Here is a 17,981-nt window from a genome sequence, read left to right on the forward strand (position 1 = left end):
TAATATATCCTGTACCTCATGTGCGACTTTCTCTGGTATATCTAAGAACACACCATCTGACGTACAATATATGACACATCCCATTTTACATAACAAGTCTCTCCCCAGCAAGTTAGTAGGAGCCGCTGCAGCTAAAAGAAACGAATGTTTAGTATGCTGGGGCCCGATAGTAACTTCTTAGGGTTTAGTTATAGGATAATGTAACACTCTTCCCGTTACCCCCATAGCTGGAATAGTCTTACTGGTCACCTGTAGATTAAAAGGAGAGGTTATCACAGATCTGGCAGCCCCTGTATCTACAAGAAAACTTTGTTTCCTACGAGCTATGTCAACTATCATTGTTGGTTCTTCTCTCAGACTCTCAATTAACCTCACTGGCTGTAGACTACAGGTATGACCTGACCCCTAGCGCTGACTATCGCTTTCCCGCACAGCATTTGCTGCTATAATATGTGCGGGTAGATGTGAGTCTTCTAGTCTATGTGAGTTCTTCTTTGGAGGATATCTATGTGTCCCACCTCTAGGGTTGTATCTGGCATTTTTACAATCCCTCCTAACGTGTCCTTCTTCATTACAATTGAAACATCTGATCACTTTATGATTCTTATTATGTGGGTTGTATGCTGGTGGTCGTGTATGCATCCCCTCTAGAGCCTGTATACTCACCGTCATTAACCTATCACTTTTCTCTTCCTTTTTTCTAAAAAGGTTTTTGTCATGCTCCACAGCAGACTCCCTAAGAGAATCTACTGTGATGCCTCTCCAATTAGGTAATGTGGTTTGTACTCTGGTTTTTAAATTTTCCCTAAGACCATCCATTAGTACTCCTACAGCTACTTCCCTGTGATGTGGGTCCTCACCTATGTTTGATATCCCAGTGAACCGTGTCATCGCTGCTATAGCTCTAACGAAGTAATCTGATGCTGTTTCACTATCTTTCTGTTTGATGGTGAAAATTTTACTCCAATTCGTTACTACTGGAAAATAGATGGGTAAATGTTTGACAATCTGTTCTATATTCTCTTGATTAATCTCATCTGTCAAGGTGTCGTCTTCCTCCAACGAACAATCTTTAATGAATTGTTGTACGTTAGTATTGGAAGGAAGACACGCCCTCAACACTAAACGCCAATCCTTATCGGTTGGTTTGTGTGCATTTCCTAAGTCTTTAACAAACTTCTGACACTTAGCCAACTCTTTTCTAGGATCTAGGAATTCAGTCATAATGGAACGTAATTCTGATCTAGTCCAAGGACAATGCATTGTAACATTTCTTAAAGGAACTACGCCATCCTTATCCACTTTCCCATTGGGAACTGATATTGTGCGGAATGGATACGTACCCACTGGTTTACTATCTTCAGGGTTAGCTACTTCAGTACTTTGAATATTATCTCTCCTAGTGGTCACACTACTCTCACCTATCTCAGCCATTGCCCCCTTTCCATACTTACGCTGAACCTCTAACATATTACCAGCATGGGCAATGGCTGAAATTACCGTGGGTTCATCCTCTTCTTCAGAAACACTTGCTTTAAACTGACTTAAAACAGGATATAACTTAGCAATTTCCTTTTTTTCATTTTTAATAACGGCTGTACTTACTCCCCCCGCCACATAGGGTGGCGGGGACGCGCTTGCGCTGAGTTCTCCACGCTTCTCAAAGGCTACTTCCGTTGTGCGCATGCTTTTTGCCACGCCTACTTCCGCTGTGCACTCGCTGCTCTGCCACGTGTTGCCTTCCATTTGCCACAATTTTAAACAGTCATTATGTCTATTTCTCACTTTTGTTGACTTAATCAACCACACTTATTTTACGTTATTTAGTACCTCTGCATTAATACTCCCTATTGTTGGGAAAGGCCTAACACACTCTTTGGTCATCTCGACCCACATGTCACAATACACAGTTGCGTACACGCCATATTTCTTGCACATAAGAAACCGTGCTGAACCAATAGGCCCTTCCTTAGGCAGTACACTGGCCATCTCTAGCATATGCTTAGCACCCATGTTGAACAGTACCAGTCTATGCAGACCACACTTCCAAAAAAAACACTTTCAACCCTTTGCTACAAACACTCTCATACCAAACGAGGACCCCTAACACAGAAAATATCACTGTGGGACCCAAGGGCTATCAGCTCCTCGATACCCTGGCTAAACCACAAAAACTGTTGAGTTTATTACAACTGATAGCAAAAAGTCGATACAATCAACCAGCCTTTACAATGTAATTCCTCCCCGCTGCCTTGCCAAGTTACAATCACGGCTTTCCTTGCCGTGCAGTCCGATCGCAACGCTTACAAATACTAACTATGAATAAGCGTTGCGATGGCTCTTGGGAGCGTGCGCGAAAACTTCCTTTGTTTTCGCTCCCGGTATACCTGCCCCATATACCGTCCTTCAGTTGGGCAACCTGCCTCGTCAGACAGCAACTGAGCACCTCAACAATAAACAGTGTATCTACGTCACAAAATCACACACTATACACCTTTTCTGCGCAGAAAATCAAAAGTTCCCAACAATAGTAATAATGTCCCAGATGCTTTCACAAGTAATTAAAGTATGCACATATAATAACTATCAAAACGATTGTTTAACCACGTGGCAAATCTACCGGAAGTTCACATACGCTAGGCAGGAAGTACACATACGCTATGCAATACAATATATCAAAATGCAATATGACAGAAAAAGAAACAGTTTTCTCTTTTGTCCCTTGATTCTAGTTAGCGCACCTTCAGATTATGCAAAACGGACATTCGGTTTCACAACACAGAGTAAAATTCAGGTTTTGAACACATTGCGTTCTTACCCTTATATGACGCTTCTCCGCCCTTTGTTGCGGAACCGAAATCCGTTGGTCTTGCGTATCATCCGGTGCCGAAACCTCCGCTGTGAGCCCCCAAATTGTTAAGAGCGTTTTGTCGCTATCCAATAACGATTGTCGAATCTCGATTTGTGTTTCCAACGCACAAATATTTATTCTCAAAAAGTAGCAGTATATATATCTTAGGGAAATAATAATAAGTACAGCCGTTACTTATCGCAGGCGCTCTGGATCCAGTGAACAGTCATTCAGTCCTGAAGTCTGTGGTCTAGGTGACTGAACTCTGGATGAGGAGCTGCTGCTTATATGCAAACAGAGATACAGTAAAACAATGCAAAGGTGTGGCTGGCTTCTATTGGTCCAGGCATCAGGGGGGTCCAGGGGGTTGCAGATCATAGGCTAGTTTAAGCTCAGGAATCCAAAGGAGAGGGTCATCTCTCCAGGGGATAGGTTCTGATCTTCCAGCCAAGATTTCTCATCATAATAGTCCATAATTCATTAACATTAATAACTTGCGTATGCACTCTGCGATCCCTTCGCAGAGTGAACCGGACAGTGGGAAATGCGAAGGGGATTAGTATGATACCACACATGACTTGATTCATTCAACATGTACCATATATTTTACTGATATGCATATAACTCATAATATTACACATAAATACTACTATATTTCGACATAAATGACTATGTGTTGCAACTACTATTAATGTGTATTATTTTACAAGTGTGCGTGTTTGTGTGAATGTATGTAAAAGACTAAATACTGTTGTTGCCACGTGTTGCAGCTGCGTACGCCCTTCCACGCCATAGCGTGCCCTTTCAAGCCGTAGCGTACCGTACGCATCTTTTCAAACAAAGACAACCAAGTTTGCTCGATTTTAATTGAAATGACTTTATCCAATTTGCTGACTTCGACAGTTCATAGAGATAACCTGTTTTCAATAGCATTTTATTTATGTGTTTCTAATCTTATCTAGAATAAAATATTTTTTTTAGCACTATTGTATTATTATTGCTCTCTATTTTTATTTCCTATGTTGCACTATGATGAATCACAGTGACTTATACATCATAGACCCTTGATGTTCTTTGTACCTGAGATGTACGAATACTCTTGATGCTACCCACTTCGACAAGCTATTTTCATGTCCATATTTGGTGAGTTTATTAAAATGGGTTGTGGGAACACTAATTAAAAAAGTTACTTCCCCATTTGTGTGCCGCTGTTTAACTTTTAAATACAGTTCAATATCTGGCAAGCAATGTCTATAGAGTGAGTGAAGAATCGAGATGTTTTATTATTTATTGATTTTGTTTCATATCTTCACTATTTGTAACTGATATACAATATTAGTGTGTATACTATATCAAAATAGTGTTGTGGGTTCCTTTTTGAATCTTTGTTCGTATATTACCATAGAGCCTGTTCAATCTCCTGCTTATCTATCATGTATTATTAATAATGCAGTTATACCTTTATTAAAGGGGTTTTGCATATAAGCATAACAATTAACTATGTATTGCCTCTGGACAACCCTTCATGCCAGCTGCACACCCCACCCCGGATACTGTGCAAAAAAAAATGTTTCTTCATAAACACCCAGTAGCTACCGAGCTGTGCAGGACTCTCATTGCTAATGGAAGTGAGGAGAAAGGGGACCACAGATAACACCCAGGAGGGGAACAGAGGGACCACAGATACCATCCAGGAGGGGAACAAAGGGACCACAGATAACACCCAGGAGGGGAACAGCGGGTCCACAGATAACACCCAAGCAGGGGAACTGCGGGATCACAGATAACACCCACTTGCTAATGGAAGTGAGGAGAAAGGGGACCACAGATAACACCCAGGAGGGGAACAGAGGGACCACAGATACCATCCAGGAGGGGAACAGCGGGACCACAGAAAACACCCAGGAGGGGAACAGCGGGACCACAGAAAACACCCAGGAGGGGAACAGCGGGATCACAGATAACACCCAGGAGGGGAACAGCGGGATCACAGACAACACCCAGGAGGGGAACAGCCGGTTTACAGATAACACCCAGGAGGGGAACAGCGGGATCACAGATAACACCCAGGAGGGGAACAGCAAGACCACATATAACACCCAGAAAGTGAACAGTGGGACCACAGATAACACGCAGCAGGTGAACAGTGATACCACAGATAACACCCAGAAGGTGAACAGCGAGACTACAGATAACACCCAGGAAGTGAACAGCGGGAACACAGATAACACCCAGGAAGAGAGCAGTGAGACCACAGATAACACCCAGGTGGGGAGCAGCAGGAACTTAGATAACACACAGGAGGGGAACAGCAGAACCACAGATAATACCCAGGAGGGGAATAGTGGGACCACAGATAACACACAGGAGGGGAACAGCAGGACCACAGATAACACCCAGGAGGGGAACAGCAGGAAATTAGATAACACACAGGAGGGGAACAGCGGAACCACAGATAATACCCAGGAGGGGAATAGCGGGACCACAGATAATACCCAGAAGGGGAACAGCGGGACTACAGATAACATCAAGAAGGGGAACACATCTCTGCCTCTCCTATGGAGGTAGAATAAACATAATTAAAATGATCATATTTCCTAAACTATTGTATCCACTACAAGTTTTACCCTTATTATTGACCAGATCAGATGCAATGAAATTGGATACAGAATTTAGACGTTTTATCTGGAATTCCAAAAAACCGCGTATTGGGTTGATCAAATTACAACAGTCAAAAAATAGAGGAGGACTGAATTTACCAAATGCTACCAAATATAACCAAGCGGCCCAATTGCGACACCTTAAAGACTGGTTGCATAACACGGATACTTATACTAATACTACATTAGATCAGAATTTTATCCCTAACCTTAGCTTATTAGCCTTTATTCATCTACATGAAAAAGAACTTCCAATTCAGACTATAAACAACCCAATCTTGTATACTGTGCGTAAACTTTGGCATAAGCTTCGCCACATATACCATCTAAGCCCTTATAGCTCAATGAACCTCCCATTGTTAGGCAACCCTAACTTTCAGGACGGATCAGCTTCCTTCCCATTTACTAACTGGGCGAAATTAGGAATTACTAAGATAAGATCATTAATTGATACAAGTACGCGAAAACCTATGACCTATACTCAAATAAGCTCTACTTATCCACAACTAGCCCCTTATCATCTAGCAATATTTCAATGCCAACATTACATTAATACAGTACTAAGTAAAATCTCTCCGGAGGATTGGGATAATCCCTTGGAGGCTATGCTTTCGAGACCTCCCCTGACCCGTCAAGCCATCTCACAGCATTATTCCCTATTACGTACCCAATTTGACTATAACCATTCTAAAACTGGCCTTTCATTGTGGCAGGAACAATTTCCTCACCTGACACCAGAGGTTCTTTTAAAGGCACAGACCAATTCCATTAAAATATTACCGGCCATGACCTACACAGAAATGTTCCTAAATATCTATCATAGGGCATATCTGTCTCCATCTCGTCGATTTCAGATAGGTCTATCAGAATCACACTGTTGTCCGAAGTGTGGGTCTCCGAGAGCGGATTTGACACACTGTTTTTGGGAGTGTCCCCCAATTAAACGATTCTGGACCCAGATTTGGAGATTTTCTAATACACACCTGGTAAATTATGCGCCTCTATCTCCGGAATGGGCGATATTCGGAATACTTCCAAATACTTGCAAAGTTAGTAAAGGATGCAAGAAACTACTATTAGCAGTTTCTGCTGCGGCCAGGAAGAGCATACTCCAGGTCTGGGCCCAGGATTCCCCTCCTATGTTTTCCCTTTTTAAAGAAAAGCTCTATCACATATTCCGAATGGATTGGATAGAGACGTCTTTGCAGAAAGAGGTTAGAGTAAAGCAATTCTTTGACGCATGGGAGAGCTTTATAACTCTCTTACCCCGTATCACTCGTACACAACTTTGGAATAGCTTCCACAATACTGAGTGGTACGGGTTAAGAATGGTCTCAGCGGACCCTCCGATTGACTTATCTCCACCTTCTAATGGTTAAGTCCTAGACAAGATGGATTGTTTGGGAATGGGAGATTGGGCATGTTAATGACTTATTGAATTGTTTGAAAAAATGTGAAAATATGTATTTATTTCATAATGCATCCAATTGTATATGTAATATTGTATACCTCAATAAAAAACTGTTTATAAAAAAAAAAAAAGAAGGGGAACAGCGGGACCACAGATAACACCCAGGAAGAGAACAGCGGGACCACAGATAAGACATAAGATGAGGAAGAGGGGACACATATAAAAAATAAGAGGAGGAAGAAGGGACCCAGATAAGACACAAAAAGGGAGAGTTGGAAGCACATATAAGTAACAGGAAGGTGAGAGATGAAACAAAGATAACACCTAGAGAACAGAGGAAACTACAAATAAGCACAAGAGGTGCAAGAAGGGATCAAAGATAAGGCAAAGAGTGGGAAAAGCAGACCATAGATAAGACACAGGATGGGGACAGAAGGGACTACAGATAGTACATGGGGGAACCACAGACATTAAACAAAGGCAAGGAAGCAGGCCATAAGGCACAGGGGTGGGAGAGGGGATCGCAGACAACACCTAGAGAAGGAGGACACATTAAAGTCATGGGTAGGTACAACCGACTAGCAGGGCCGGATTAACCCGAGGTCTAACTGGGCTATAGCCCAGGGGCCTCGGGCATCCAGGGGGCCCTTCAAACTCCTCAGCAGCATTATTGATCGGTCGGGGGCGGGGGCGCCCCCGGCCCGATCGATGCTGCTGAGTACTGTCAGTGCAGTCCTCCGTCCCGGCGCGCTGTAGTCTGCTTACTGAGGATATCTCGCGAGAGTTCATGAACTCTCGCGAGATCTCCTCAGTAAGGAGCTTACAGCGCGCCGACACGGAGGACTGCACTGACAGGTAAGTGCTTGGGGGGGTCCTCGCGGGGGGTGGGGGGCGGCGGACGGCTCACATTGGGGGCCTCGCGGGGAATGGAGGGCCCCTTAGCCCAGGGGCCTCCATTCCCTTAATCCGGCCCTGCCGACTAGACACAAAGTAGGGGAGAGATAAGATAAGGGACAGGATGAAGAAAGAGGGAACAACAGACACGACACAGGAAGAGCAGAAGGGGGAGGCACAGATAAGGAATAGAAGGTTATGAAAAGGGACAACAGACAAGATACATGCGGTGGCCTCAGATAACACACATGGTAAATAGGCGACAACAGACAAGGCACAGGCGGTGGTCTCAGATAAACACACATGGTAAATAGGGGACAACAGACATGACACATGCGGTGGCCTCAGATAACAAACATGGTAAATAGGGGACAACAGACAAGACACAGGTGGTGTCCCCAGATAACACACATGGTAAATAGGGGACAACAGACAAGACACAGGCGGTGTCCCCAGATAGCACACATGGTAAATAGGGGACAACAGACAAGACACAGGCGGTGTCCCCAAATAGTAAACATGGTAAATAGGGGATAATAGACAAGATACAGGCGGTGTCCCCAAATAGTACACATGGTAAATAGGGGATAATAGACAAGACACAGGCGGTGTCCCCAGATAACACACATGGTAAATAGGGGACAACAGACAAGACACAGGTGGTGGCCCCAGATAACCCACATGGTAAATAGGGGACAACAGACAAGATACAGGTGGTGGCCCCAGATAACACACATGGTAAATAGGGTATAATAGACAAGATACAGGCGGTGGCCCCCAGATAGCACACATGGTAAATAGGGGACAACAGACAAGACACAGGCGGTGTCCCCAGATAACACACATGGTAAATAGGGGACAACAGACAAGACACAGGCCGTGTCCCCAGATGACACACATGGTAAATAGGGGACAACAGACAAGACACAGGCGGTGTCCCCAGATAACACACATGGTAAATAGGGGACAACAGACAAGACACAGGCGGTGTCCCCAGATAACACACATGGCAAATAGGGGACAATAGACAAGACACAGGCGGTGTCCCCAGATAGCACACATGGTAAATAGGGGACACTAGACAAGACACAGGCGGTGTCCCCAGATAACACACATGGTAAATAGGGGATAATAGACAAGATACAGGCGGTGTCCCCAGATAACACACATGGTAAATAGGGGACAATAGACAAGACACAGGCGGTGTCCCCAGATAACACACATGGCAAATAGGGGACAATAGACAAGACACAGGCGGTGTCCCCAGATAACACACATGGTAAATAGGGGACAATAGACAAGACACAGGCGGTGTCCCCAGATAGCACACATGGTAAATAGGGGACAATAGACAAGACACAGGCGGTGTCCCCAGATAACACACATGGCAAATAGGGGACAATAGACAAGACACAGGCGGTGTCCCCAGATAACACACATGGTAAATAGGGGACAATAGACAAGACACAGGCGGTGTCCCCAGATAACACACATGGTAAATAGGGGATAATAGACAAGATACAGGCGGTGGCCCCAGATAACACACATGGTAAATAGGGGACAACAGACAAGACACAGGAGGTGTCCCCAAATAGTACACATGTTAAATAGGGGATAATAGACAAGACACAGGCGGTGTCCCCAGATAACACACATGGTAAATAGGGGATAATAGACAAGACACAGGCGGTGTCCCCAGATAACACACATGGTAAATAGGGGATAATAGACAAGATACAGGCGGTGGCCCCAGATAACACACATGGTAAATAGGGGATAATAGACAAGACACAGGCGGTGTCCCCAGATAACACACATGGTAAATAGGGGACAACAGACAAGTCACATGTGGTAGCCCCAGATAACACACATGGTAAATAGGGGACAACAGACAAGACACAGGCGGTGGCCCCAGATAACACACATGGTAATAGGGGACAATAGACAAGATACAGGCGGTGTCCCCAGATAACACACATGGTAAATAGGAGACAACAGACAAGACACAGGCGGTGGCCCCAGATAACACACATGGTAATAGGGGACAATAGACAAGATACAGGCGGTGTCCCCAGATAACACACATGGTAAATAGGGGACAATAGACAAGACATAGAGTGAAAAGGGAGGCACTTATAACACATAGATATGGTTGGGGGGAAGGGGCAGACAAATCACAGGAGGGAAGGGAAGTAATGGCAAGATGCATGAGAAGGGGAGAGGATCAGGGCCGTAACTAGGGCTGTGCGCAATTTAGGAATATTTTAGGTTAATTTGGTTAAAATTGAGGGCTAGGGGGGCAGCATTTGCCTTTCTCGCCCAGGGCACTAGAATTCTAATATACGGCTCTGGAGAGGATACACAGACAAGACACAGTAGGAAGAAACTACATAGACGACATATGGAAGAGAAGGCACCTAGATTAAGTAACCAAAAGCAGGGCGGGGTATAAACAAGAGCAGCATAAATGATGCATACACTATACAAAGAGGAGAAGAAGAGGACAGAAAAGAAACAGAGAAGGTGTGGGTACAGACAGAGAATACATTGGATAGGGATACATATACAAGACACTCCCGAGTGGGTTCAGAGGAGATAAAAGATGGGCAAAGACAGGAAAAGGGGGATATAGAGAAGTCACAGAGGGAGAGGTAGACATAGACAGTGGAGAGACCTCACCACTCCTAACCAATATAGAGTGACTTTTCCACACTCTGACCAATCACTAGAGTCACGGTTCCTCACGGATCTCCCCCTCTATCATTGTAGTGAGTTGGCCCCCGGGGCCCCACAAGGATTTTCTCAGTATGCCAGTAGCCCAGTTTGTCATCTGTCAGTTTTGCTGTATGCCTATAAGCTGTAGCCATGCAGCACGTGCATATATACTCGGTTTTGAAACTTAAGGAGAATAAGTTACATAGTAATGCAAATGAACAACAGACGTGCAGCAAGCATAAAAAGTGCATGGTGGTTACTGTGTCTTATAATCATCTATAGGGAAACTTTTGTTTCCCTGTTTGTCTTCTCTGCATCATAAAGATCTATAGCCCTGGCCACATATCACATATCATCTGTATAAGAGCAGAGTACGAAATAAGAGTATTTTATTAGTAATAATGACTTCAATGATTATTGTTTTTTGTTTTTCTTTTTATGCTGGGGAGATTACAATTCTAAGTCTCGTGCCTATGTGGCTTTTCCAGAAATCTAGCTCTGCCCACAATAAGATATTATCTGTATGCTATAATCGTAAATATTATCTGGTGATAATGCACAATTGTGGTTAGTCCAGAGTTTTCAGTCTAGTTCATTACCCCAAACAAGCACAATTTGTGATTCTAATTCGTGGCAAAAAAGATTATATCAGCAAAAAAAGCACAATTTTGTAGCACACAACTATTGTTATCTAGTACAAAGCTATTTTGTGACATAAGTGATTCTTTGGCACAAAAATAATTTTGTAACTTACAACATTTATTTTGTGATTCAAAAGCAATTCTGTAAGTGCATGGATTTATTTGTAGTGCAAAATGTCTTTGTAGCACCTAATGTTTATTTTGTAGCAGAAAGTCTATTTTGTAGTACAAGAAATTAACTTTGTTGCACAAAATCTGTTTTATTAGTTTGTAATACAGAATTATTTTGAGACACAACAAGCAACTAACATGCAGAGTTATACTTAATTATTTAGACATAAACTAGACTCCATGCTTAACAAGCCAAGACTGGATGCTATCCCAGCTTGAGTTTTGGTGCCTATAAAAATGCTTAATCATTCTGAATGATCTCTGTGAATAATCAAACAAAGATCGCTGCACTAGATCTATCGATGAATGTCATTTATTTATTTTAATTTTGAAAAAATGTTACCTCCAAGATCTAAAATTCTATAATATTGGTTACATCCTATCAGTTTATTTTAAACATATTTATAGTCATGGGGAGGTGCTACCACTTGAAACAATTTAAATTCACAAAAATAGAAGACAGAACATTGTGGTGTGCTAAATACTAAAGGGTCTACATTTTATTACATAGAATTTACAATAATTTAAAAACACACAACTTTATTTCTCTTTATTAAAATATGGACTTATATTGTCTCAATGACGACAGTATTTCAGCGAATTCATTAAAATCTGTAAAGTCTAGTGAGTTAAAAGCTGTACTTTGGGAGTAATCTTATTATCAGAGACGTAATTAGATGTTTTAGAGCCCTGGGCAAGAGGAAATACTGCAAACCCCTCCCCATGCCTTCCCCTGTTGTGGATCTTGGTGGGAGTAGATGCTGCCAGGGAGGCGTGGCCATCTTACAGTGGGGGCGTGCCTAGCCTTCTACAAGTCTTCAAATTAATAGCCTACACATTTCTCCCAAATTCAATTGAAACTATAATTGCTAATAAAGACATCATCCCCTTTTGAATGCCGATTGATTTTTTACAATTATATTTAATCACTTATTTTGTTTTATAGTATTTATGTACCATATATTTAAGTACCACAAAGAAAGTCCCCCTTCTCTCCAACCCCCAGCCCCCTGAATCCCCCACCCCGTTCACTCAATCCACCTCTTCTCCCCCCTGTTCTCTCCAGCCACCCCCCCACAAACATTTTATCCAGTCACTTCTCCCCCTTCTCTTTCCAGCCCCCACTACAATTCCCCCCCCATTTTCCTCCAGCCCTTTCCCCCACTGTTTTCTGCAGACACTTCTCTCCCCCAGTTCTCTACAGCCACCCCCCCCCCCCACCCCCGTTCTCTGCAGGCACTCCCCCATTTCCATTTTCCACAGCCCCCCCCCTCTTTTTTTAGATTACTCTCCTTCTCTTTTCTATGAAGCATTCTTATTATGCCAACACGCGTTTCACTGTTTTATGCTTTGTCAAGGCAAAAAAAAAAAACACACATACCTGCGAAACGCGCATCGGTGTATGTCCTGTGGATCTCATGTCCTCATTTTATATATTAAAAGTGAATTAGACCACTAATCTACATGTTACATGAGTCAAAGTATATAACAACAGTGTAGGATTACAATGCAGCTTAGATCCATGAGGGATAGTTAGTGTGTTACTATTTGTTTCCTTTGGCGATTTGCTATCCATGTGAGATAGCTTACTCACCTCAATCTTAGGTATTTCTATCATTGATAGCCACATTTAGCATAGAATTAGAAAGTGGCATAATCTGCAAGGAATAGTTAGTCTATTAAAACTACTCAGAACCCAGTGACTCGAGAAACAGATAATCCATAGAGAGACCAGAGACCATTATGTAGAACATTATGAGAAAACTAAAAATTATCATTTAATCTAAAAGTAGGTGAGCGCAATTCACAGCTCCCCTATTGGTGCTATGCAACCTGTTAGTCCAGTCTAATTTGGCAGCAATCTGCCAAACACTAATCAAATATCCACAACTATCCAACAACTTCATGATCCCAGAGCATAATTAACAGCTCTTTAATGAATAATTACAAAGGATCCAATTACAACTATAATTAGCCCACAGTGATTTCTATCTTGAGGACATATAACAACATACTATTTAGATAAATATTATAATAATGAGTTTACACCCAAAGTATGGCTTTTAGCTCACTACACTTTACAGATTTTAATTAATTCGCTGAAACACTATCTTCATAGAGATAATATAAGTCCATTTTTTAATAAAGAGAAATAAAGTTGTGTTTTTATAAATTACTGTAAATTATATGTAATAAACTTTAGACTCCTTAGTATTTGTGCACCACAATGTAACACTTGTCCTCTCTTGTGGCCTTTGTAATCTCTGTGAGTGATAGCTTTCAGTCCTGTCATGTTAAGGTATCCTAGTTTACATTACTTATTTATTTTAGTTTTTGTATAGTTAACAATTCTGCTGACCTTGTTATTTATTGTTAATTGCATAACACCAACATTCTTCTTTTTCATCATCATCATCATCAACTTTGGGTATTTGAACAACTTGCTGTGATCAGGAAACAGGAACATTGTCAATCTCCTTATCACCAAAAACATCCCCCACTTAAGCTGGGTACACACTACAGAAATTTTGACCAACTTTTTATGCCGAGCCATTTTACATGCGATCGATGGTCCGATCGCTCGGTCCATGGACTGCATACACACTAGCCTTGTTTAGGACGATAAAGGGAAGAGCGGACGTCCCTTTAGCGACTTTTAACAGCCATGTTGTAGTGAGCAATGATTGCAATTTCGTACACATCGGTCGGAAGTTTATACACACTACACAACGGAAACGAGATTGGAATGAAAATATTAAACGGTACGACCAACCAAATGAAGGGACAATCGTCCATTTGGGCAGACTTTCGACCATCGTGTCACTGTACACACTGACCCGACTTTTGAACGAGCGGCCGATTATTGGACGAAAACCGTGTAGTGTGTACCTAGCTTTAGGGAAGCCTTTGAACTGTTTGTGTACGGGTGCAGTGTACAAAACAAAAGACACACAAACCAACACAACATATTGATGAGGTAACATTTTTCAAGATTGGATTTTGAGACTTTATGTACAACTAATTATTTGACAATAATTTCTCTTTATTAAATAGTCTCAATGGTTTAAATTTATTTTGTTATTATAGAACAGAGGTGTCCAAGTTCAGTCCTCAAGGGCTACTAACAGTTCATATTTTCAGGATTTCTTTAATCATGCACAGGTGAGTTAATCTATTTGGCTGGGTCAGTAATTATCCCACCTGTTTCTACAGAAAGAAATCCTGAAAACATGAACTGTTGGTAGCCCTTGAGTACTGAGTTTGGACACCTCTTTATAGAATAAGATACCAAACATATTTCAATCATGTTTGAACACTTGCCTTTCAATACAGAAAAAATGTTGCAACAATATTGGTTCCTACACGTCATCATTTAGTTATATAGTGCCAGTAATTCTACAGCGCTGTGCATAGAAAATTTGTGACTCACATCAGTCCCTGCTCCTTTGGAGCTTACAGTCTAAATTCCCTAACATACACAGTCAGATACACACACTAGGGTCAATTTGATAGCAGCCAATTAACCACCAGTATGTTTTTGGAGTGTGGGAGGAAACCGGAGCACCCGGAGGAAACCCACACACCAAACACAGGGAGAACATACAAATTCCACACACATAAGGCCATGGTCGGGAATCAAACTCATGACCCCAGCACTGTGAGGCAGAAGTGCTAACTACTAAGCCACCGTCCTGCTAACCACTAAGTCACCAAACCTTTGCCCAAGACACTGATGTATCAGCAAATCTGTTTGTGACCCCCAAAATTCAACATATTCCAAACTGCCTTCTCTACTTGGAATTCAGTATATGTTTCTTTTAAACAACTCTATATGTAAAAAGGGCTAGTTGTCTTTTTTCAGTACATATACATTATAACATCTGTTCCTAAGTTATTATATATGTATTGATCGGCATATTAACAATTATTAAAATTGGTGCAGGCTGCCTTAGCAATTGCTGGTAAGTTAAAAATAATAACTTATAGACTACAATAAAATAGCGCCTCCCAGTGGATAAATTATAATGAAAAATTACATATTGTTTGCTTGACATTAAAGATTAAAGATGTTAGGCCCATGTTATTTAAGGAATATTGATTGACATTTTTCCTATAATACAATCAGAAGGTTTTATTTTTAGCTTTATGCCAATCAAGCTGAAATAGGTTTACTTCTAGTTTAATATGCACTTTGGATATTCCATTAGTAGCTAAGAACAGAATGTTCACTGCACTTGACTCTTTAAGAGTATGTCATTAATTATTATTATTATTATTATTATTAATTTTTATTTATAGGGCGCCACAAATTATCCGTAGCGCCGTACAAGGACAAACAATGGCACAGTACAAGGTGAAACAGCACAGTACAAGTAACAGTAAGCACTATAACTCTGGGGGCTCATTAAGCAGTCACTTCACAGATTGGGGCACTGGATCACAACTGTTTGTGCTTAGTGACCACACCGCGCACCAAAAAAGTTTTCATAAACTCACTGGTTATGATGCTACATGGCCTTGCTTCATTAGGGAACCAAGACACCATCAGAAGCAAAACCACCTGCTTTCTCTAAGTCTGCTCCAGCACTAACAGCCAAAGGCAAAAATGACTACTCAGCAATACTTGGTACTTGGAATCTGAAAACGTACTGAAGAGTTTGAATTATGCACCAGCTAGAGAATACATTAAGCTTCTTATTTTCTGAAAAGCACCTATTCCAATTTACAATGCCCGGTATTCTCAGAGGTTTGTGCCTATAATGAGACAACCTGAGAAAGCTCTTTTGGGCAGCAGGTTTTTGGGGACAGCAAAATGAAGACCATTTGTTTAAAAAAATGTCAATGTTCTTAGTACAAAAAAAAAGTTAAGGGCATGTCTAAGAATGCTGGCCTGTGTAATAATGCTTAATACTTGCAATAGCAGTCTGTTATAGTGCATACAACTTATATAACAAAAAACTTTAAGGTAGATTGTATAAGGTATGAGAACGGAGCCTTTTGGTTGCTGCCTCAGGCAGCGGAATGACCAGGCACACCCATGGGTCCTAAATATATGTGTGACTAATAGTCTTATTTCTAAGACTGTTACATGTTTCAAAGTTATGCATTACCATATAGACTCACAGTTGGATACAAAAGCTAGTTGCATCAATGATGAATATTAATCTAAGTGTTTTCTTTAAAACAACTGATTTTTTTGTAATAAATTTACTAGTAGTGTTATAAATTTTTGTGCCAATGCTAAAGTCACACCCACGTCTGTGTATTTGGGTCATACTTTTTTACTCTCCTGGAATGTTCGGGGGACTCCCCATTTTCAATGAGTCTTCCCTGGGAAGTGGGCGGGGCCATGATAATGCATTTTATGCAATGGCATGGAGACACAGGGCGGGGCTTGGTTGACATGAATCCTATCACCATGCCCCCTGCAGTTGCCACTTGGACCTCCCCATCTGGGTCAGTGTGTGCAGTGACACGATGGTCGAAAGTCTGCCCAAATGGACGATTGTCGCCTCATTTGGTTGGTCGTACCGTTTAATATTTTCGTTACAATCTCGTTTCCGCTGTGTAGTGTGTATAAACTTCCGACCGATCCACAACAGTGAGTACGAAATTACAGTCATTGCTCACGACAACATGGCTGTAAAAAGTCGCTAAAGGGACGTCCGCTCTTCCCTTTATCGTCCTAAACAAGGCCAGTGTGTATGCAGTCCATGGACCGAGGGATCGGACCATCGATCGCATGTAAAATCGCTCGGCATAAAAAGTTGGTTGAAATTTCTGCAGTGTGTACCCAGCTTAATACTGGGGGGAACACTTAAAGCCAAATTCTGTTTTTTTGGTTGTTTTTTTTAAATAACCTACTGAAATAGAACATAGTCATTCAAGACTTAGTGCACATTCATTGTTAATAAATATGTATATAAATTGAAGTATAATTAGGGAACCTGTGGCTTTTCAGCTGTTGTGGAACCAGAAGTCCCAGCATGATAACCAGCCTTGCAGTCAAATACTCCTGAGGACTGGGACCTGGGTGAGAGGCTGATAATTGTGTGTAGAGGAAAGTAACGTCCCCCTGGTGTAATGAATGGAGCTCCAGCTGACCCTCACCACACATGCCCGTCCCCCCCCTCGCTCTCCACCACCCCCCCTCCGCCAGCCGGGAGCGCGCACGTCGGCGTAGCTCAGAGCGCGCTCCCGCACAGTCCCATCGCGTGGTCTTCCTTGGCTTCCATATTGCAGCGGTGACTTCTGGAGGCCGCCCGGTGATTGATTATTTAACGCCCGCCGCACAGTGCGCCTTGTCCGCCTCTGCGTGCACCCTGCGAGGAGAGGGAACCCCGGGAGTCTGACACCTCATCCCCGCCCGGGTGGTGGTGGGGGACATGGCGACTCAGGTAGAGGCTCCGCTCTTGCCACCGCCGCCCCTGCAGCAGCAGCAGTCGCCGCCAGCGGATAACGACGTGGAGGAGAGGCGGCCGGAGGGAGGCAAGCAGGAGCTGGGACAGGAGGGCGAGGAAGGGCGGAGGGAGTTTGTAGAGGCTCCTCCGCCCAAGGTGAACCCCTGGATCAAGGCGAGCGGTGGCCACGGAGGGCCGGTTAATGGGCAGCTCTCGGCAGGTAAGTGCAGCACCACC

At 42.6% G+C, this 17,981-nt stretch overlaps 1 protein-coding gene across 5 annotated transcripts in view; it reads left to right on the forward strand.

Annotated features, from left to right (window-relative positions):
• Positions 1–17,529: 17,529 nt before the first annotated feature.
• The window catches only part of LARP1 (La ribonucleoprotein 1, translational regulator), a 37,616-nt gene continuing 37,164 nt past the window's right edge, over positions 17,530–17,981 (forward strand). For 3 of the 5 annotated variants that reach the window (XM_075210118.1, XM_075210117.1, XM_075210119.1), the window contains exon 1: positions 17,530–17,964. In XM_075210118.1, coding sequence (XP_075066219.1) covers positions 17,730–17,964 — 235 coding nt within the window. In that variant the 5' untranslated portion in view covers positions 17,530–17,729. The remainder of the gene's footprint in view (positions 17,965–17,981) is intronic. The other 2 variants (XM_075210120.1, XM_075210121.1) reach the window with 1 other exon arrangement.

The sequence above is a fragment of the Mixophyes fleayi genome, chromosome 4, assembly GCF_038048845.1.
Source record: "Mixophyes fleayi isolate aMixFle1 chromosome 4, aMixFle1.hap1, whole genome shotgun sequence".
Classification (NCBI taxonomy): Eukaryota; Metazoa; Chordata; class Amphibia; order Anura; family Limnodynastidae; genus Mixophyes; species Mixophyes fleayi.